Consider the following 23,647-nt stretch of genomic DNA (forward strand, 5'->3'; position numbering starts at 1 on the left):
CGGCGGTGTTGGATAGAGGGTAGGTTATAGAGATGAAATGGAGATGAAGTGTGTATATGCATTTTTTATTTTATTTATTAAACATTTAAATAAAAGATGAATTGACCAAAATACCCTTGAGTAAATAAAGTTAACTGAAAATTTTAATCTGGTTAGTGCTAAAGGACGTAGAGTGTAACGGGTTTTGCAAATAAAGGATTGTGACTGTAATTATTGAAGTTAAAGGCTATCTGTTGCAATCCAGTACAAACATAAAGGACGAAAAATGTAATTTACCCTATATAATATTAAAATAAATAATATTATATATTTATATAGATAAATAAACAAAAAATCTTAAGATTATGAATTAAAAAAAGTGAATTGAGATTGTGATTAATCCATGAGAAGCTCATAAATATATAATTTTATTGAAATTGAAAGTTGTTATGTAGAAAAAAAGCTTCTGGTTATATAATTCTAAATAAAAAAATTATGTTACACTTATCCATGATATTATGTGAAACTTATTTATGGAAATTGTTGTAAATATGTAAATAACAATATTCATGTAACTAAAATAACATCAATATTTTAAAATAAAAGTAATATATGAATTATTGTGGAGAAATTGCAATAATATAATTTATATTAATTTTTTTATCGCTAATACTAATTCAGTATTTTGTTATTCATTCATTGCGAAAATCTAAAATATTTTGAGTATCCGAATAAAAAGGTTCAAAAATATATATGTTCATAATATATATTATAATGAAGATATTTATATATAATATTAATATTAGGAGAAGAGATTTGATGATATTTTTTTTAAAATATTTATTATAATATAATAGGGATTGAGATAAGTCTATGTGATATTCATAAATTAATTAAATTAAAAAAATTAAAATTAAAATTGTGAGACTAAAGAAGCAAATGTCATGTGCCATTATTTACAATCCTTTATTGGTATTATTATATGTCATCTGTCATTATTTGTAATCATTTATTAGTATTAGATTAGATATATATAAGATGATAAAAAGAAAAAAATAATCTTTCTAAAATTACACAAAATTACATAGTTACTTTAATAACTGTGGCTCCAAAGTCCTTATTTAGTATTATCTATAATTAGCGGGATTTTCATACGCTCCGCTACGAAAAATCATCTCAATTCGTTACACTATCGATACATCTACATGTATAGTCGTGTACCAGGTCAGGGAACTAGATGTATCAACCTTAAACCTTAATAATCAAATAGTGACAATATTGTAAACAAAATGAAAATATTAAAGTTCTATATGTTGGACTTTTCACTTTAATATCAAATCTGTTGTGAAACAACGACATACTAGCAACCAACGTATAACTATAAACATAAAGAACAAGTATTATAGAAAGAGAGAAAGAGAATAGAAGAACTTATTCTTATTCATGTGTATGTATGAAATACAAAAGCCACTATTTATAGGGCAATCATTCAACACAACTTAAATGCCAATGGGAGTTAGGCATGTGGATAGTCATATCATAAAATATATTTATAACAATCATAAAATACATTTATAACACTCCCCCTTGACTATCCGCATGATAAAAGCAAAACAACGTATTATACGCTTGGTAGTGCTGCCTCGTTAAAAACCTTGCTAGGAAAACCCAGTGGGACAAAACCTCAGCTAAGGGAAAAAGAGTGCAGCGCGTATTGTCTCCCCCTAATACTTCTGGATCAGGTATGTTGCCTCATTAAAAACCTTACTAAGAAAACCCAATGGGACAAAACTTAGTCAAGGGAAAAAGAGTGTGCAACTTGAATAAATCTCCCCCTCATTATAATATGTATCCTTTAAGTAAAGTGTGTCCATCATCCTCGAAAGTTGCTCAAAACTTTTGTAGAATGATTTGTCGTTTGATGCCTTGAAGTGCAATCCTTTATATTGAGTAATATTGTAAAATCTTCTTGTGAGACTTCTAGTGCTTTTTCTTGCGAACAAATACCATAAGATCCAAGACTATTTGTGTTACATTCTTTATATCTACAAGACTAACAGAACTAGCTTTCATGGGTTAGTAAAATATAGACACATATCATTCTTACCTTTAGGGTATCGACATATCTGCTTTACCATTCAAATGTCTCTTCATTGGACATGTGCTATATCATGTTGATAAATTCAAATAAAAATATATATTATCATGCATAGCTAGAAAGTTAAGTTAATGCACAATTGCACTTTAGCCATGGTACTTTTTGACTAAGTAGTTCAACATCCCTTTCTTGGGTTGATAAGAATATTTTTTCTATGTTAAGCGATAGGACAATCGTTCATGTACTCAACGAATGAGCTTTTTCTATATGACATCTTCTAGATGTAGTCAGATTGATGAGCAAAAATAGTACATATATACTCGATCTACAGGTCGAGAATAACTACACTTTGTAAAGGTCATTCAGAATTTTCCTCTTTAGTTTGAGAGTTCTCTCTCGATGATGTTTACATTATCACTGTAAGAGTGAAATCTTGTTTAAATAGATGTAGCTCATTTTATCAAAATTATACCTCTCTTTTCAGAGTATAGTCGACTGTACCACATACGAGTAGTTTCCTTTAAGATTCATATATATAACACCTATGGGGTTATTGTTTCATAATGCTTTGAGCATTTTTAATCCTTCAGGGGGTTTTCATACATATGTCATTTGCAATTATCTCATACATGTATATGGTGATGACATCCATAAGTTGTTTTATCTGAAGTCATTCTGAGATTGCGAGGCCGCTTAAACATCTAAAGATTATCGCATCCACTACAGGGGTATACGTTTCCTCATAATCAACTGCTGGGATTTGGGAAAAATCTTTATGTCAAAATGCGTGCCTTACATCGCAAAAACTCATTATTTACGTTTCCTTTTATTTAAAGACACCCATTTATAACCTACTGGTTTGACGTCTATGGGTGTTCGAACTGCTGGTTCGAAAACGTTTAGTTTGTCGAGCAAATTTAGTTCAACCTTAAGTCATGTAGCCATTTTGGCTATTTGTGTGCGTACACTCTTGCACACTTTCTATATATGTAATCTTTTTTTTTTTCATCGATTACATCTATTGCTATAGCATAATCAAATATATCATTTTACACGTGTTTCATTACGGTTCCATATTGTACTTGTTTTGTACATAATTCATCGCGATCTCATATTTGTTTGGTACTAGAGTTTCTTTTAGAACTCCATTAGCCTCTTTTGGGGTTTTGACAACAACCTTCTTTAAGGTTTAGTATGCAACCACTTCTGGGGTTTTGTATGCAACCACGTATGGTGTTTTGTGTGTCACCTCTTTTGGGGTTACACCAACTGCGTTACTCTTCTCTTTTTATGTTTGTGGGTTTTATCTTTTATGGAACCGGTTTATCTCTCACAATTTATTAATATGATAATCATTTTGTGAGTACTTCCATTCGAGTAGATAAGTTTAAGCTGGTATATGTGACTTTGTCACATTATTTGTGTTAGTGAATGCATCTTGTATTTCATTTGTTATTATTTGCAAATACACGCTCTTTCTTTTGGACTTCAGATTTGCATTGACCACTTCAGGGGTCGATATATAATATGATGCATTTTTATATGTTACCAGTCTTTCATTTTCTTGTCTCCCCCTAAGACTGGGAATACGATGTACATATCCCATTTTATATGTTATGGTGGTGCTATTGGTACATAGGCTACACAACAAAATATATATAAAAAAATGGAAACTTGGTTCTCTTCAGGAGACCAGTTGTTATGGGGAGTATTTGTGATAAGCAGTTGGTTTTGAATTGATATAATCAATCGACGAATTCTGTCTCGACTACGTATGCCTCTCACTATATTTCACATTGTGCCCAACAATTGTCCCTACAATTTGGTTGTCAAAGAACAATGTTAAACCATGTAAAAAACAATGTTCCATAGTGTTGGGCATATGCTACATACGGGTAGCTAAAAACTCACATGTAACCATATATGAATGCCACAATCCACACAACTGTACATTTCAATGGTCCCATATAAGAGGGATTGTTTGTAGGAGTTTATTGTTTGGAAGGGCATAAAAATTTATTTGCCAAAAAAAAAAAAAAAACTAACTAGACATATGATAAGGCATTTCGGGAGCAATGTTTTTAGATTACTTAGAGGTGCTAAGGTGCCGATTAGCATGTTTGATTGTTTAGCATATCATGATGCTATCTTGATGACCTATTTGGTCATGCCATGTGGTGATCGTATAAATATTATAGTAACTTCTGGTTACTCACCATATTTGATTTAATGGAATATTGTGGAAAATTAGTATCATTTCTAGTAACTTCTAATATAGTCTTCTGGCCATATTTGCTATACTCCCATACAACATTCATGGTGGCATCATTACAATTTTCTTAGTTATGTTTATGATCATAACCTTTGAATTGATCATCATCACATTCATATTAGGGAATGGATTAGAACCACATAACTTTCATGCTTGTTGTTTCAAACTTTATATATTCTTTAACAATTAATGATATTTAACGATGGAAATTGTTTTGCTCAATGGATTATCATATATATTTTTCATTACATTCTCTTCAAGGAATGGAATAGAGTTAGACAACTTTCATAATGACTGTTTCAAACCTTATATATCAAGAGCGCATTTGAGGTTTGACAAGTGGAAATTGTTTTATTCCACATGTATAACTAATCTTTTCACCACATAACATCAATTATATGACCGAATCATTAAGATTTATCAGTCCAAAATCTTACAAGCATCAAAAAATTTACAATAAGCTTTAGTGAGTTTGAAACTTTGAATGTCATATTATAAATAAATCTTGCTCACTATTCAATCATGTTTATAACATGTGATCATATACACAACTTTAATTTAGCTGCTTCATTGAAGACTGTTTATGTACATAAACAATGGCATATTAATGTACAAAGTCAAATTGTACAATATATAATTGATATAAGATGTCTTCTCATCAAGTACAATATAAGAAAATACATATAATTAATTTGCCTTACTGTCATGATTGAATATTAAAATATATCAAGAACACTATTAAAAAGGTTTATGGTAATATGTAAAGGTGATGATTATACAATGCATCACTTTATATTAAGTCTCTATAAGAAATGACTTATGACACAACCTTATGAAATAATATTTTTTTCATCACTTGTAAGAAATATATAATTTTTTTTATTTGACATATCATCTACATAAATTAAAGCATATAAAAGACGCAATAAATTGCAATAGTGATAAGCCTATTATTATAGGTTATGCTCTAATTTATCGACATCGTGTGCGTTAGCTTTCAAATTAGTGGTGTTCTATAAAGGACAAAGTTGATATATGATGAAAGCCACAATAAAATCATACATCTTGATTAATAGTAAGATAACATTTATAAAGAAAGATGAGTAAATCAATATATGATTTTTTTACTACTAAAATATAGCTATAACTTGTCATCAAACGGATTAAAAATTATATGATAACATCTCATGTAATGCCATATAAAGCACCAAATTTCTTATTCTTATATATCAAATAAGAACACTATAAACATATACTTATCATATTGTATTTCTAGTTAAATTGTTATGAACAATCACATTAAAATTTATATGTTAAATACAAGTTTTACACATCAGAAGTGAATGTACATGAACATATTAAATACTAAACAGACTTTTTTCATAGTATAATAATCTGTCAACTATTGTATACTACAAATTTATCTCCATCAAACGTTATAATGGAGAGTCACTATCACTTCTCAATGATGTATTCATAACATAGTCACTCTTAATGATGTATTCATAACATAGGAGTTAAGGATGTATTAATGATGTATTCATAACATAATTAACAATATAATTAAAATTAATAAAGAATGAATTAAATGATATTCAATGAATTTAATTTCTAAGCATTAACCAACATGATGGGAAAAATGATATTTAATGATTTTAATTTTAAGCATTGACCAACATTAATATCATTTAAGCGTTCTTTAATTTCTTAAGAATACAATTGGTTTATGCATAAATAAACGTATAACCAAATATTTTATCCTATAACATCACTAAATCCATTTAAATTATAAACTATACAAAATGAAATATAGTATATACATCATTTATATCTTACCACCAATACAAACAGATATACCTAATACAATTGCACTGTTTAGTCCATAAATATTGAGTTTCATACTTTGTGATATTGAATTTAATTATTTTTCATGAGTTCTAAAAACACATATAATATTCTCTAGATTGCAAATTAACTTCCTCAAATCAAAATAATTCAACAGTTTTACTTATAACTTAACAGGGTTAATATTTAACATCCTCAAATCAAACTAATTCAACAATTTTATTTACAACTTAACAGGGTTAAATATATGATCATGGTGGCTCAAGGAATATGCAGATGAGCATCACTAGATTGTAAACATTTTATTTTATGGATAGCGATCATGTGAGGAGATCAATGTTAATAATACTCATATTTATTGGGATAGAAGACAACCCAAGTATGTTTATTTAAAATTTAGAGATCATGCAAAAATTACTAATTACTGACACCTTAATAAATAATTACTGAAATTTACATAAAAAAAATCTAGTCCACATTATACGAATCTTTTTTTTCTAATTTTTTTTTTATATTGGATCAACATCTACCTTTTTTTATAAGGTTGTATCAAATTCTTTCTGATTAGAATACTAAATATATCAACCAAAAATTTTATAGAAACCACTGTTTTTGTTAGCATCATTTTGATTTGTTCAAATTTAATTAAATAACATCTCAATGATTGAAATCTTCAATATTGATCCAAAAGATTTATTTTATGATATTCAAAAATTTCTTTTCAATATTTTTATGGTAATATGTATGATGGCTTTTGGATGCTTGAAATTGAAAATATAAATTAATCATCCAAAGATTTAATATGGATAAGTAATACAAGATTAATAATTAATAAATCTCATGAATCAAAATAAAACTTACTTGTAGGATAGTCACGCCGACTAATAATCTTTTGAGAACTTTGATTTTTGATGACGACCTGGATGTGAATTACCAGAATTCTGTGTTTAGAGTCTCGTGCTGATAACGTGTTGTGAAACAACGACATACTAGCAACCAACGTATAACTATAAACATAAAGAACAAGTATTATAGAAAGAGAGAAAGAGAATAGAAGAACTTATTCTTATTCATGTGTATGTATGAAATACAAAAGCCACTATTTATAGGGCAATCATTCAACACAACTTAAATGCCAATGGGAGTTAGGCATGTGGATAGTCATATCATAAAATATATTTATAACAATCATAAAATACATTTATAACAAAATCAATAAAATGTATAGTCTTCTCTTAGTCATAATGCTTCCTAATAATTATTCTCTAACGTTATAAGTTCTCTTAGTATCTCTTGTATTAAAACAATATTTAGATGAATTTTGGAAAAGATTAATAGGTTTAACTAGTTAGCTAAAATAATGAAATTGACCAAATTAATACATTGATTCAAATTACTATTACACCAGTGATATAGCATTTTTAAACTTAAATTTAAAAGAAACATTATGATTGCTTAAACATTCTTCTTTCTTTATTGAAAGAGGTTGATTCAACTTGATAATTTTCATTGATTGAATAGCTATATATAGTACAAACTAAATATAAACTAAATCTCCATGGAGATATTTATACATTAAATGACCAAATCAATTTACCAAATATACAATATACTATTACACCCCCGCAGTTGAAGCGTCAGGAGGACCGATGTTAAGACTAGTACGAAAGTCATCAAATAATACTCATGGAAGACCCTTAGTGAATATATTGGCAACCTGATGACGAGACGGAACATGTAAAACCCGAATGTGGTCGTGTTGCACCTGTTCACGAACGAAGTGGATGCCGAGCTCAATATGTTTAGTGTGCTGATGTTGCACAGGGTTACCTGAGAGGTAGACAGCACTGTCATTATCACAGTAAACCAGGGTAGCACGAGAGAGAGGATGATGAAGCTCGAGAAGAAGATTATGTAACCAACAAATATCCGCAACCACATTCGCAACACCTCGATATTCAGCTTCAGCGCTGGATCGGGAAATACTTGACTGGTGCTTGGAAGACCAGGAAATAAGATTGTCACCCAAATAAACACAGTAACCGGAAGTAGACCGACGAGTGTCAGGGCATCCAGCCCAGTCTGCATTGGTATATGCAACTAGACGTAAGCTGGGAACTGCTCCCAGATGAAGACCAAAATCTGCTGTGCCCTGAAGATAACGTATGATGCGCTTCAAGGCGTTCCAATGATCGAGCCGAGGAGCGTGCATACGCAAGTCTGCTGAACAGCATAAGAGATGTCACAACTGAGCAAAACCCGCAACAACTCTGATTTCTTACTTCGTTTCTCTCACACTTGACGCTTGCCAATTTCGGGACGAAATTTTCTTCAAGTTGGGGATGATGTGACAACCCGAACTTTTAAGGTTAATCTCACTAACTTTGATTCCTCGTTATTCCTCCTTCACTTTCATTACGACTAGTAAACGCGTCACATTTATGTTTAAAGGTATTAGTGAAGCCTATCATGTGGCCTTTGTTAATCAGGCCCAACTCATGTGTTGTAATCTAAGCCGGCCCCAACTTGAGTATTAATCGGCCCACAAATGCTCATCAGCCCACATTTATATATATCGAATATATATACACTGTTAGTTAGGCTGTTTACTTGGGCTTGAGCCCATGACCCACAACCGGCCCCAAGACCCTTGTTTATTAGCTAATCAACCCAATCCCTTTATAATGTGATTAACCGGCCCAACACCTATACGAATTATAATCTAAGTCAAATCTAATCTAGTTTAAAAGCTATAACAAACCCCATATTCCTCTCTACCTCTCCCATACGTTCGGCAGCAGAAGATTTACCCACCCCCTCTCGACTTCTGTGTTCTTGGATACATTAATCAGGTTAGCATATGTTCTAAGTTAATTATATGACTGTGTGATTTTAAATGTATAAAGGTTTATGCCATGCTACTTGCTTGTTAAACGATGATTAGGGTTCATGCTAGCCTATGCGTAAATTATGAGGATGTTAGGGTGGGTTAAGTCAAAGGGGTATCTAGTAAATGGCGGCCATGTGAGGGTATCATACTAGTCAACATCTATTCATCTTGGTTGAATAATCGGTGGTCCATGCATCAATTAAATAAAAGTATTTGATAAAGGGTTTAGGGGGCTGTGTGTCATGCAAGGGTTGGACCGTTCAAGGGCCCAATGGGGCGGCTGGTCTAACCATGTGTGTGTAGTTTGTATTGTTTAATTATACATGGAAACAAAAGAATTAAATAATGTTGATATATATAAGTGTCTTAGAGGTCCAATGAATAGGTAGTTAAGTGATCTGATGGATGGGATAGTTGTATGTTAGATGGCGACATATGTATTTAAAGGATAGTGATGTTATTATGCATGGATGTGTGTGCTGTTTTGGAAAGTTTAGGCAATTAAATAAGGGACCTTCATAATTGGCGGCTGCATGTGTTAAAAGAATAGCATGACTACCCTGAATGTTCAGAACAAATGTCGGCCATAGTTTCTTAATATGAGTATTTTGGTTGTTACTTGGTTATTGTGAAAAAGAAAGAAACTTGTTTACACAAACTGATAAAATAAGTGCTCGGTCATATGCAACAAAAATAGGTGGTTATATTATTGTGAATTGGAATACATAGCAACCGAGAAATTATGTTGGGCCACGAGAATTGTTGCGGGGGCCCAAGTTCACAAACGTTAACAGGCCGCACAGTTGATTTGATTATATGTGTGTTATTGGGTTGTTAACTGTTAATGGTTTGATATATAACGTGTTAACTGTTAAGTCAAGAGTATGGGGCAATAAATACTAAAACATGTATACTTATTCATTTCTTGCTAAGTGGAATAAAACCTGTTGTGCTGATTAGTATGTGCAATTATCATAGGCCGTGGTTGACCAATTTCGTTTAACGAGTAAATTAATCTTACCGAGCAAAACTAAGGTGAGTTCATTGCATTTTCTCAAGCATGCATCCCGGTGGTTTGGGACAACTGGTAAACATTTGGAAGGGAAACATTGGGTAAATAACTTAATCGGTTTTGGTTATTGCCTGGAGGGCAATGGGGGTGATTAGTTGATAGCGCTATTAGGTGGGAAACCTCACACCGGGCCGTAAGGACGGGCGTGAACTAATTATCTGGGTATGGCTATGGTTGTTAGAGGCACACTCCTCGGATACATATGGGCACTCTCTCTAGGGTATCTAACGAAGGCAACATAGCAATCGGTCGTTAAGGGGTACCCACTCCCCGGATACATATGGGCACATTCCCTAGGGTATCTAGCATGAGCAACATTGTATTGCAGCGTTAAATCGTATTAACATACATATGGTAACATAACTTGTTAACAAAACCTTGAACTCACCAGCGTAGTCTGACACACTTGTTTACATGCTTGTAGGTGATTACTGAAGGGACTTGGGAGCTTGCTGTCTGATGCTGCTGGAGTGGTTGTGGTCATAATAAACCGTTATCTTAATTTGCTTTTGATACATTACACATTGATACTTTTATGCTTCCGCTCAGTACTTGGTTTTGATTTAACTTTTCAGACGTTACATTAATTTCAATTGGGTATTTCAATACATTATAACTTGTGTTTGTTATGATTGGTGGCTCTTTGTGAATCGTTACACCTCCATCAGGGACACGCCCTAGGTGGTAATTTGGGGGTGTGACAAGAGATGTCTGGTCGAGTAAAAGTGAGATACTGTAAAGCGCCAGCAAGACTACGATAGGTAGACAGATCATCATGTAGAGGCCCTGAGTCAGCAGATAACTTGGACTGCGTATCAACTGGTGTAGTGACCGGTTTGCAGGAGTCCATAGATGCCCAATGAATGATGTCTTTAACATACGCCTGCTGCGATAAGAACACATTATCACCTTCCCCGGTCACCTGGATACCCAAGAAATAAGAAAGTGGCCCCAAATCTTTCATAGCAAATTCACCGGACAGCGTGTGTAGCAACCATTTACGAAGTGCCTCGATGGACGTGGTGAGAATAATGTCGTCTACATAGATGAGAAGATAAGCAATGTCTGGACCATGACGATAAATAAATAGAAAGTTGTCAGACTTGCTTTGGCGAAACCCCTGTAGAGTAACAGAATCAGTAAACCGCTGGTACCAGGCTCGGGGAGCCTGTTTTAGACCTTATAAGGACTTCCTTAGAAGACAAACATGATCAGGAAAGTCTCTGTGGCGAAACCCCATGGGCTGATGCACATAAACTGTTTCTTCAAAATTGCCATGCAAGAATGCGTTAGTAACGTCCAACTGGTGAATCTGCCAAGACTTGGACAATGCAAGAGAAAGTACCAGGCGAATAATGGACGATTTAACAACAGGGCTAAAAGTTTCGCCACAGTCAATGCCTGTCTGCTGCTTACGACCATCACAAACCAAACGAGCTTTGTAATGCTCCAAACTTCCGTCAGACCAGAATTTATGTTTAAATAACCACACGCTACATATAATGTTCATGTCAGGTGTCCTGGGTATAAGTTCCCAGGTCTTGTTTTTAATAAGTGCACTAAATTCATTGGACATGGCATTATGCCACTCTGGAGAGGACAAGGCAACCCGTGGACTCTTGGGAATGGGGACGATAGTTGAAGCGTGTAGATTAAAAATTTGTTTGGGTTTGACAATACCGCTCATAGAGCGAGTGTGTATGGTTCGAGTGGTGGGAGGAGGGGGTGTTGTAGGCGGAGTGGGTATATGAACAGCTGGGTTGGGACCGGTGTAGGAGGTTTTTGGTGGGGGAGATGTGGTTTGGGCTAGAGATGTGGGTATGGGGTGGGCCGAGGAGCGATATGAATTGAGGGATTGGGCAAGAGAATGGTTGGAAGTTTGGGCTGTGTGTATTGGGCCGGTAGGTGTGGCGGGTGGGTTTGAAGTAGTCAAGACAGGGGTGTGTTAGTAGTTTGGGAATTGTGGGAATTGTATAAGTAATCCCACACTAATGGGTTAATGGTCGGGTTTAGAAAATCGTTGGAGGGGGTTTAGTTGGTGATTGTATGGTGTATGGGAAAATGGATTCTTCAAAGTGTACGTGTCTGGAAATATTCAGTTGATGAGAGGTAAGATCAAGACACTTGTAACCACGATGGTTCGAAGGATATCCAAGAAAAACGCATGGGCGTGACCGGTAGTCAAGTTTGTGGATGGTTGTAGAAGGGGTGAGAAGGTAACACAGGCACCCAAAAACACGAAGATGTTCGTATTCAGGAGTGCAGATGTAAAGTAAGGTGGTGGGAGATTTAAAGTGGTGAGTTTTGCTTGGTAAAATGTTTAGGAGATAGGTGGCGGTTCAAGTGCATGATGCCACATGTTAGGGGGGATGGAGGCTTGGGCAAGCAGGGTACGCACCATGTTGTTGATGGTGCGGATTTTGCGTTCCGTTTTACCATTTTGTGAAGAGGTGTAAGGACAAGAAAAATGGAATTGCATGCCATTATGATTACAAAAATTGTAGAAATTTTGGTTTGCATATTCTTTGCCATTGTCACATTGAAATTGTTTGATTTTGCGTTCAAATTGGGTGTGAATTAAATTATGGAGTGTGGTAAATGTGTGAAACACTTAGGACTTTATGGCTATGAGAAAGGTCTACAAGAAATTAGTAAAATCATCCAAAAATAGGATGTAATATTTGTGACCACTCGTACTAAGCACGGGTGATGTCCATAAGTCACTGTGAACAATGTCAAAAGCTGAACGGGTACAATCAACATAATCATAGAACGACAATTTAACACTTTTACCAAAAAATGCAAGATTGACAAAGCGTTTTATTGAATTTTCCAAAATCAACAAAAGAAGATAGTTTCAAAGACTGTAACAAGTTATCGCCAGGATGACCTAAACATTGATGCCAGCGATCTTGAGACACGGCAGCAAAAACAGATGGTTGGGTAGGTTGGAGGGGGAGAGGTGTTGTCAAAGGATAAAGATCGCCTGTGCTATTGCATCGTAGGATAGGAGCCTGAGTTTTGAGATCATTCACAAGAAAACCAAAAGGATCAAATTCAACAGAAACTAAGTTATCGGTGGTAAGGTGACGGACTGAAATAAGATTTTTGATTATGTTTGGGGCAAACAGGACATTGTTAAGTTTAAGTGGTGGGTAGGGAGGTGGTAAGACCTGGTTGCCTTGTGCCAAAACAGGGATAGTCATGCCATTACCAACGACAATATTTTTATTAGTACACTTATTAAAATTAGACAGGGAGTATATACCTTGCTCATTAGCAGAGTGAGAAGTAGCTCATGTATCCATCAATCCATGGTCCGGCTGGTTGAGTTCCAAAGAATAAAGCGCCTGTTCGATGTCGGTAGGTGAGTAGCCTGTGTGATGAGCCTGATCAGGTCGTGGGCCCAATATGCCTTGAGAGGATTGGGTGTTGGGTCTTGACGGGTATGGACAGGGGGGTTGGGCCGAGTTGTTAGTGTTGAGAAGACTGGCCCACTGGGAAGCAGTCCAATTACTCGGGAATACAATGTAGGAGTTGGCCGGGTTCTGTTGCTGATTGGGGTATCGATTGCTGCCATGTCCAAAGAAGGAACAGCCGCGGCCGTGGCCACGCCCACCTCGGGTACGACCACGTCCCCGGTTGGACGGCGGGTAATAGGAGGGCTGTTGGGAGGTGTTTGGCGACGGGGTGGATGTGGTGGTGGCGAGGGCTGTGGCGGCGGCTTGTGAATCCCGGGTGACCTGTCTCTTCTTCTTTTGTTTTTCCATGTTGAGGCGGGAACGAACCTCATTGAAGTCTGGTAGGGGATCACGGTTTTGAAGGACTGTGGATATACTGTCATACTGTTCGATTAGACCAGTGGGAATCTTGATAACTAATATCCGGTCGTCAACTGGAGACCTAACGCTCTTAAGTTGTTCGGCTAGATGCTTGGCATGTTGGCAATAATCGGCCATGTTGGAGAAATTCTCGAGGGATAAATTAGCAAACTCTTGACCGAAAAAAATTGCTCTAGTATTTTTATTATCATTGAACTCACTCTCGACAGCAAGCCAGACATCAATCAATGAAAATTATCAAGTTGAATCAACCTCTTTCATTTATGACATTACTTATTTTCTCATTTAAACTCTCCAATACATAAGGACGATATTATATAGTGAAGAAGTTCAAATGAGAAGAAATTTTTTGTAAGAAGATAAAAAGAAATATCAACCAATAAAAATGTTTCATTTTGCTTCATCTAATATTTGTATTTAATGTTATTGTAAGGGTATATTGGTAAACTTACGTAGATCATTATAGTCTTTCTCTTTAATAGCTAACTACATTAAATTTAATTTATTACTTATTTTCAAAATACACATTTAAAAAAATTAGAGTGTAGAATAAAATATGAGGTGTGTAGGATAAATTTCGACATGTGTAGTGTAAAATTCGATAATGTGTAGAATATATGCTTGATAAAATTTTATATTTGTAGGATAAAATGAAATTGACTAATTAATTACATATAATAATTAATGTAAGGAGTTATAAACTATTTAATGTTCTATCGTTATACATTTATCTTCTTTTTCTTCTTACATTGATTTTCTTCTTATTTGTGAATGCGTGGTAAGTGGTGATGCATGGAGGTCACGATTTGTGAGGTGAATTAGATGTGGGGTGTTATGCATATAAAAGGCTTATGGGTCCATAACTTGTGTAAGGGCGTTGACGTAATTAGGTATGGAACGAGTAGGTCCGTTAACTAATGCGATTTGTAAATGTGTAGGTTTTTAAAGGCATCATAGGATTCACGCATTCTCTCGTTTCATTAGCTTTACTAGTCTGCGCACTTTATTAAGGTGAGTTCTATCACCTATCTTTTTATGTTTTTAATTGTAGTGGGCTGAAGTACATGCTTAATTGTTTTAATGGCTAAAGATGGTAGGCTTACATATATTTATGTGTATATTTCATGTGCCTACGTGTGTAAATATTTTTTTAGATTGTTGTGTAATTGTGATACTTTCGTTTGTCGTTGTCTTTGTGACACGATAAACTATGATGCGGGAGACGAAACCCTTGGGGTAATTATGCGGGTGACGGCCCTGACGATAGGAAATTGCAAGTGACGAAGCCCTTTTGGGCATTATTTATTTTAACGATGAATTCCAACAAAGTTTAATGTTTATTTAATGAAGTTTAATGATGTTCTAATGTTGGTGACGATTTACTGGTGTTGGATGTTGGAACACTTGTTTTACACCATTTGGGACAAAATCCCGAATTAATTATTATAGAACTCACACAGCACTGTTGACGTTTTTAGCATGTATTTCAGGTAAGAAAAGGTTTGAATGCTGGTGGCTCATTGGTATTGATAGCAATTACCCGACAATGTTTTGGTATTTTCCGTGTTTTGGACAAAATAGTACCCTTTGGTTGTATTAGTACTTTGACGTTTTGTTCGTAATTTTTTTAATTATTCTGTTGCGTATTGGTGACATTTTAGTATAAAACTATGTGTGTTCGTATTACCAACGAGTTGGGTTTCCGGGTTTCGGGGCCTTACAATGTGTGTTAGTGTATGCGTTTTTTATGTGTGTGTGTATTGGCCGGCTTTCTTCCACGTCATTTTGTGAGTGGTTCTTAGAGAAACTGGTTCGGTTCGTGTTTTGACGCAAGAGAGGGGTACTGGTATGGAACCTACAAGTTGAAAAAAAATACCAGTTTGGGGGGTATCGGTTTGAAACAGGAACCGATTCAGATCAGTGTGCTTGTTTCATCTCCTAAACCGGTTTTTCTGTGCACCTATGCCTAGGGGTGTTCATGGTCCAGTTTGGACGGTTTTTTTGGATCAAACCGTGAGCCACACCATTAGTAACGATTTTTGGTAATCGAAAACCGAAATCGAATCATTTAAAATTAAAACCAATCCAAACCGAAACGTTACTAACAGTTTGTTTCTAGTTTGGTTTCACGGTTTCAGCTTACCGGACTTTTGTAAAAAAAAATTGGCATAAAATATGAAAACAGTTTGAACTAATAAAAAGTCAAATGAAATATTATTTGGGAACAAAAACTAATAAGTTTTTAGAATCTCTTAACTTTAATCTTATAACTCATTATATTGTTTACTTGGAATAATATTTGAACAAATGAGTTTTTTTCACCACCTACATAATCACAATTAACAAAAAGAAAGAAGATAGGTAACTTATAAGTATGGTGTAAATGTGTAATCATAGTTTTATTTTAATTAAACCTAATATAAAAATATATATATTCATACATATGTAATATAAACCGTATAATAAAGCTAAGATATGTTATCTTACTTGGAATAATATTTGAACAAATGAGTTTTTTCACCACCTACATAATCACAATTAACAAAAAGAAAGAAGATAGGTAACTTATAAGTATGGTATAATCATAGTTTTATTTTAATTAAACCTAATATAAAAAATATATATATTCATACATGTGTAATATAAACCGTATAATAAAGCTAAAATATGTTATCAAAACTTACGGTCCGGTCAGGTTTTATATGACCAGTTTTGGGTATACACCGTAAACCATACCGTTCCTTACGCTTTGAAAATTTTGATATTGACTGGCCGAAAGTTAAAGAACCCAACCATAAAATCAAATCGATGACTGATTTAGATGGTTTCATGATTTATGATTTGAAACTGAACCGACAGAATAAGAGAAGCTTGAGAAACTTGAAAGCTGATTAAAAGTGTGTGCATTAAAATATGTTGTGGATGCGTCATTAATCCATTCTCGACTACACAGGTAGGGGCTTGTGCCTCTTCTTGTGTAGATTAATCCAATGGATTAATGACGCATCCATAATATATTTTAGTGAACACACTTTCTACTAGGCCTTTTCCTGGCCCATCTATCTGACGGGTTTTCTCCTTTCTACTATGGCCCAAAATTGGGAAGCATTTTTCAGGCCCATCTATGTGACGGGTCTTCTCTGTTCTCACTTCTCAGGTCTCAGGCCATGTAAATATATAATCTGACAAGTTACAACCCAATTAGTTGAATACTTGCATCAAGTCTTTGTTTACATAAAACTTCATTTCTGTAATGATCAAAATTTTAATACAACAACATGAAAAATATAATCATATTAAAATGTAACATAATCCTAAATATCTTTTTTTTTATCATTTAATCTAATGTAACTATATACAACAAAGTGACTTTTTTAATACTGAAGTGACAAAATGCAAGTGGAAACTACTATTAAGGGTTAAATGTGTTGGGTTTGTGAAGGCCTTGTTGGACTAGAAGATTAACGGGGGCCATTTTTATTAAGTTAAGGGCCCATTTAGTTTTCTTGTTTATTAAGTTAGAAACTCTAATTAGATCTCTATATTTTATCAAGTTAGAAACTCTAATTAGATCTCTATATATTTATTTATGCAATTGTAATCTTTGGTTTGTAGTTAATGAAAAATACCTAGTTGCGGCCCGTGGACGTAGGTTTCCCACTAAGTCCGAACCACGTAAAATTCTTGTGTTGTGTTTATTTTCTGCTATGCGTGTTTTATATCGTATGTAGGTGTGTACGTGTGTTGGTTCCGTTGCGCCACTTTATACATGCATGTTTTATATCGTGTGTATGTGTGTTGGTTCCGCTGCGCCACTTTATACCTAACAAAATGTGGGATGTGATTTGATGAACTCTAAGTGGAAACTCCAGTTAAAGGTTAATATGATATGCGTATTTGTATATCTATCTACTATAATAAAAGAAACCAATTTTTGGACACGTGTCATTCATTGAAGGTATCCTCAAATATATACTTATCTTATATTAACTAAATAAATAAAGATAATTAATATTAAATCTTATCATACTTTAATAAAATATTATCCTCAAATCTAAATTGTTAATTTAGTATACTTTTTTTAAAATACCTCTCTTTCCTACTTATCTTATATAAAATATATAAATAATAAATTAATATTAAATGTTATCGTAATTTATTAAATATATAAATTTTTTTATTATTTGATATACAAAATGATAAATATTCAACTCGTGTAAAACGCGAGTTTTTAAAAATATAACTTTTTTTATTATTTACTATACAAAGTTACATTTATATAACCCGTGTAATACACGAAGTTTTTAAAGATATAACTTTTTATCATTTGCTACGTAAAATTAGATTTATTCAACATGTGTAATACACGAGGTTTTTAAAGATATAAATTTTTTTATTATTTGGTAGATTTTTCAACCCGACTATCACAGATTTTTTAAAGATACAACGTTTTTAGTATTTAATATACAAAATTACATTTAATTAATATGTGTAATACACATAGTTTTTAGATCTACTCAACACGTGTAATATATAAGGTTTTTAAGGATGTAATTTTTTTTATTATTTGGTATATTTATTCAACCCGATTATACACAGGTTTTTTAAAGATACGATGTTTTAGTATTTAGTATACAAAATTACATTTATTTAATCTGTGTAATACACATGGATTTTAAAGATATAACTTTTTTATTATTTAATATGTAAAATTACATTCATTTAACCCGTACAATATACGAGGTTTATAAAGATATAACTTTTTATTATTTAATATATAAAATTACATTTATTCAACCCGTGTAATACACGGGGTTCTAACCTAGTATGTATATATATATATATGTGGATGCGTGAGATCGATCTTTTGATACTTGACACAGTAAGTTTTATTAGTTGAATTGTAATTCGGTCCTTAACTATAAAACAACCACAAAGTTATACTGATGACCAATTTGAGATGACTGATTTGGACGATTTTGTGTTACAACGGACATGGTATTTATATCTCTAAAAACACTTTTTTTCTTCTTCTTCAAAACAGGTAATAAACCTTAGTTTCTTAAAGAATTATTTGCTCGTGAAGTTGTCATAGTTGTTACAAAAGTGTCTTGAAGGGAGTCACAACCATGAACTTTTTTTTAGTATAATACATGCTACCCAAAACGAGTGACACGTTAGGTTTTTTGAAAGGGACACGCAATTTTTTTTTTTTTTTTTTTTTTTTTGTAACAATAATACCAATAATAAATGAATCTAATTTTTTGAAAGGGACACGCAATTCAACGATTCCAAACTGTTAACCCCATCTAATAAAAGCAAGCTAACCAAGCAAACCCATGTTTAACTAGCAAACACAATCTAAACCCATCTAAATAAGTCCATATTTATACTAGCTCAACCCACTAGTTTAAACCGCCTTAACCCCATGGTCGTTAAACCCCCCACCCTCTCGTTAAACAGCTTACGAGTAACCCCAAATGTCAAGTTGCTAAGAGTTGCGGACGGACCATCTCAACCGCCTCTCCGTCCTCCTCCATTGTCTCCACCTTCGGCTGCCCCTTTCCCGCCCCTCAAATAGGTAGAAAAACTAGATTTCAACTCGTTATAGGTCTCGCTTTTTATGATTTTTTTACAAATTTTACTTGAATGTTTTAGTTAATTGTGTATATTGATTATTTCACAGTTAAAGTTTGAAACTTATATGTTTATTATGGTATGAGTTAAATGCCTGGATAGTCCCTGTGGTTTGACCTTTTTTCACCTTTAGTCCCTAACTTTCTAAAATTACCTCTATAGTCCCCAACTTTTCAATTTTCTTTCCCGGATAGTCCCTGGCGCGGATGTGGGTTAGTTTTTGGTGTTAAGTGGATGTAAAATTACAAAAATACCCTTAGTGTTAAATTAATGCTAAAAAGTTAAAAGAGATAAATACTTAGAGATTTATGTGGGACCCACCCACTTCATCTTCTTCATTCTACCTACAACAGAACCTAATTATCTGCAATTATCTCTTCACTCCACCTTCAAACCTGCAACCCTAACTCCACCAACAATGGCGATTTCGATCTCAACATCACCTACACCGATTCACCAAACCAAACCTCCACTAACAACAAATCCAAAATTGAAACCCTAAATAACTGTAAAACCCAAGCGCAAAATCGTCACTAAAATCAGAATCGGTTTAATGACTGTTGAATGCCAAATCGCAGATTGCAAACCGCATAAAAAGAGATAAACCTCTGCAGATTTCTTTGGTAACATCAACAAATCAAATTCCAAATCCGTTTCAAGCAAAATAGAAATTTGCGATTAGATTAACAGAGGAAACAAGAAATGACACCAAAACAGGTATATATGTCCGGCACTAGCCGTTCCTCAAGTGAATCCATAATATTTGTAGAGTGGTCAACCCAAAGACAATATTGTACTATTTTCCGAACAACCTTTTGATCTGAGAAACGGTTGATTTTGGATTTGCAGTGACGAATGCAGCACCTGAAGAACCTAGAAACCGTTGCTTCTCACCGAATGACACAACCACATGTGTTTCACGCTTCGATTCATCGCTCAACAGTACCGATGCAAAACGGTTGGGGGTTTTTGTTTGGAGAGGAAGAACTCTCTTTCTCTCTCTATTCGATCTTAAGGTCTAAAAAAACGAGTAAAAGAGTTCGATTGGTTTACACAGCGGCGGTGTAATGTAGAAAGAGAGGAAGAGTGGTGGTGGAAGGAGTTGTGGTGGTGGATGCTGTACAAAGAGAGAGATGCAGTAGAGAGAGAAAGTGGGTTTGTTTAGAGAGAGAAAGTGGGTTAATATAAGGGCATGTTTAATTTATTAGTTTTTTTAATTATAAGGGCATTTTAGTAATTTCACATCCACTTAACACCAAAAACTAACCTACATCCGCGCCAGAGACTATCCGGGAACAAAAGTTGAAAAGTTGGGGACTATAGAGGTAATTTTAGAAAGTTATGGACTAAAGGTGAAAAAATGTCAAACCACAGGGACTATCCGGGCATTTAACTCTTATGGTATAATCTTAGGTACGTTGAGTTTCTATGTGTATAGCATGCTAAGTGTTAACTTGCTAGTTGTTAATTTTAGACGGTACGAAAAGTTGAACAAAATAAAGTTATGAACCAAATAAAAAACTTTGTTAGGTTACAAACAAAACTAAAAACCTTAAACATACACTAAAAAACAAAAAAATATTTCGAAGATCAATTCAATACGGTAAAACAAGTTCGAGGACCAATTCAATCCAGTACTGAAATTCAATTACTGACCCGACAATAGGTCCCGTTTTTTAAAAATACGAACACTGAAAAATTTGACATTCAAAAATGTTATTGGGGGTCCGTCACATGCATCTTTCTCATCTTATCCATCCCAAATAAGCTTCATATAACTATTTTTTCATATGTTTCCTAACCATCATTAATACATTTTCAGATAATCTTTTTCATCCTTTCTATCTCCAAATCACCTTTTAAATAAACATATAAAATAAATAAAAACTAGTATAAAAATATAAAGTTAATTTGAAAAACATAAATTGTAAATAAAGTAATTTAACTTTAAACTTATAACATAAACTTGTAAATAAAGTAATTTAACTTTAAACTTATCCTATAGCTAACATAAACTTGTAAATAAAGTAATTTAACTTTAAACTTATCCTATAGCTAAAAGCCAAAAAAAAAATCAAATACCAAAATTTAATACATATAGAGCAATCAAGTATTTTTACGATATATTTTTCTTCTCTTTAAACTATTTATTATTTTCAAAACATGTTTAAAAGAATAGCATACCGGTTATTTGAGTACAAGTTATGCACCCCCCCCCCCCCCCAAAAAAAAAAAAAAAAAAAAAAAAAAAAGAGAAAAGAAAACATTTGGTACCTTTGCATAGTTTAGAATTAGGTTAAACTACCGTTAAGGAACCATTCAATTGTACTAACAAATGTTACGGTAGTTTTAAAACACATAATTAGTAATAACTGTTAAATTAAGTTAAGGATTATTATATCGTACATAAAAATAATGTTTTAGAAACATACATGTTAAAACTTAGTATACACGTAATGTTTATCAGTCTACACAATCGTACAACGTAAAATTTATGACCAAACGTGTATATATGATCGTAATAAACACAATATATGATCGTAACGGTCTTAGTAAAATAAAGGAAAAGTATATAGGTGATCACTTGTATGTTTGCAACACGCTTTGTTACAAATTTGCGTCTATGCACTTTACTAAGACAATGTAATTGTGCATACATTTATCTTTTTTTTAACGTCCAATCTTCTTCAATCCCATTTGTCTGTGGAATTTGAATCCAAGATCCAAGACCTTCCCTGCGTAAACCTAAGTGTTTAAAGACTTTGTTTTTATTATTGGATCACCACCCTATTGGTTGTATACATTTATCTGATTTGCATCAACACACTTTAGGATTCGGTTCAAGGGAAAACCACCCCCTGCGAGAACCATGAGAACCCTTTTAAACCAATAAGATTTTGACACGTCATCAACCAAACTCCTTTTAGCAAAAGGGCAATGTTGTCATTTTGCCCACTTGTCTCTCTCTTCCTTTCACGTCTCACCCACCACCCGATGTCTTTGTACCCTATGTCAGATTCTCTTACCTCTCTATCTCTCACACACACATTTTACAATCAAAACCCACACACACAAACACACACACAGGGGTGCAGGATTCAAGGGGCCGGGGGGGGGGGGGGAAGGGTCCCCGAACTTTTTGGTCAGTAGTGTTATGTATGTACTTGTATAGAATTTTGTAGGTATATACGTTTTCGACCCCCCGATTTTAATTTCTTTTATTTATATAGCCCGAATAAAATATTTAATTAGCCCAAATATTATATAACCCAAATCATTATATTTGGAAGAATGTATATTATATAGCCCAAATACAAAACCCACCCTATAAAAAAAACCCCAAATTTGTTTAACTGGTGACTACAACCAGCACAGAAGACAGAAAGGCTGAAAGGGGAAAAACGCAGCTACCTAGTCGGTTGGTCTTGTTTAACTGCACTACCGCGATACTTGTGGATTGACCGGCTGTTGTGGTCATTTTCGAGTTCTTCAATCTTCATAAGGTTAAAGGTATGTGTTTTTTATCTTTAGGTTTAATTTAGTGCTGCAATTTATATGATTTAGGTTGAAATTAGTGGTGAAATTGGTCCGAAATTTTGCCCTAAACTTGTTGAATCTTTCTGTAACTATGTCTAATTTTATTTGTTTAATCTTATTGTTATTTGATTTAGATAGAAATTAGAGTTTGAAATTTAGGGTGATTTGTTAACTTGTTGTGTTATTAGATTATGCTATGGGGAAGTATAAAAACATAACTTCTTTTTTGAAAGGAAAAATTACACGTTTTATCCTTTATCTTGATACCCTTTTGCAGGCGGTGTCCTTTTCAATAAATGTTGACAGATTTTGCCCTTTATAGGGAGTTTTGTTACACGTTTTGTCGTTTAACCCTAACCTAGTTAGATTTTTTTGTTAAATCTGGTTATCAAATAGTATTTTAGTCTTTTTACCCCTTTATTTAATATTATTAGTATAACTCTCTTTATCTCTCTATATCACACACACTCTCTCT

At 33.7% G+C, this 23,647-nt stretch overlaps 1 protein-coding gene across 1 annotated transcript; it reads right to left on the reverse strand.

Annotated features, from left to right (window-relative positions):
* Positions 1 to 13,452: 13,452 nt before the first annotated feature.
* On the reverse strand, positions 13,453 to 14,115 carry LOC110876402. The gene has a single exon (XM_022124575.1). It carries the CDS (start codon positions 14,113 to 14,115, stop codon positions 13,453 to 13,455), a length of 663 nt encoding a protein of 220 aa, XP_021980267.1.
* Positions 14,116 to 23,647: the final 9,532 nt, after the last annotated feature.

The sequence above is a fragment of the Helianthus annuus genome, chromosome 9 (genome assembly GCF_002127325.2).
Source record: "Helianthus annuus cultivar XRQ/B chromosome 9, HanXRQr2.0-SUNRISE, whole genome shotgun sequence".
Taxonomy (NCBI): domain Eukaryota; kingdom Viridiplantae; phylum Streptophyta; class Magnoliopsida; order Asterales; family Asteraceae; genus Helianthus; species Helianthus annuus.

Excerpts from the sequence above, each read along its gene's own strand:
- LOC110876402 (XM_022124575.1), bottom strand. The coding sequence starts at position 14,115 with ATGGCCGATTATTGCCAACATGCCAAGCATCTAGCCGAACAACTTAAG.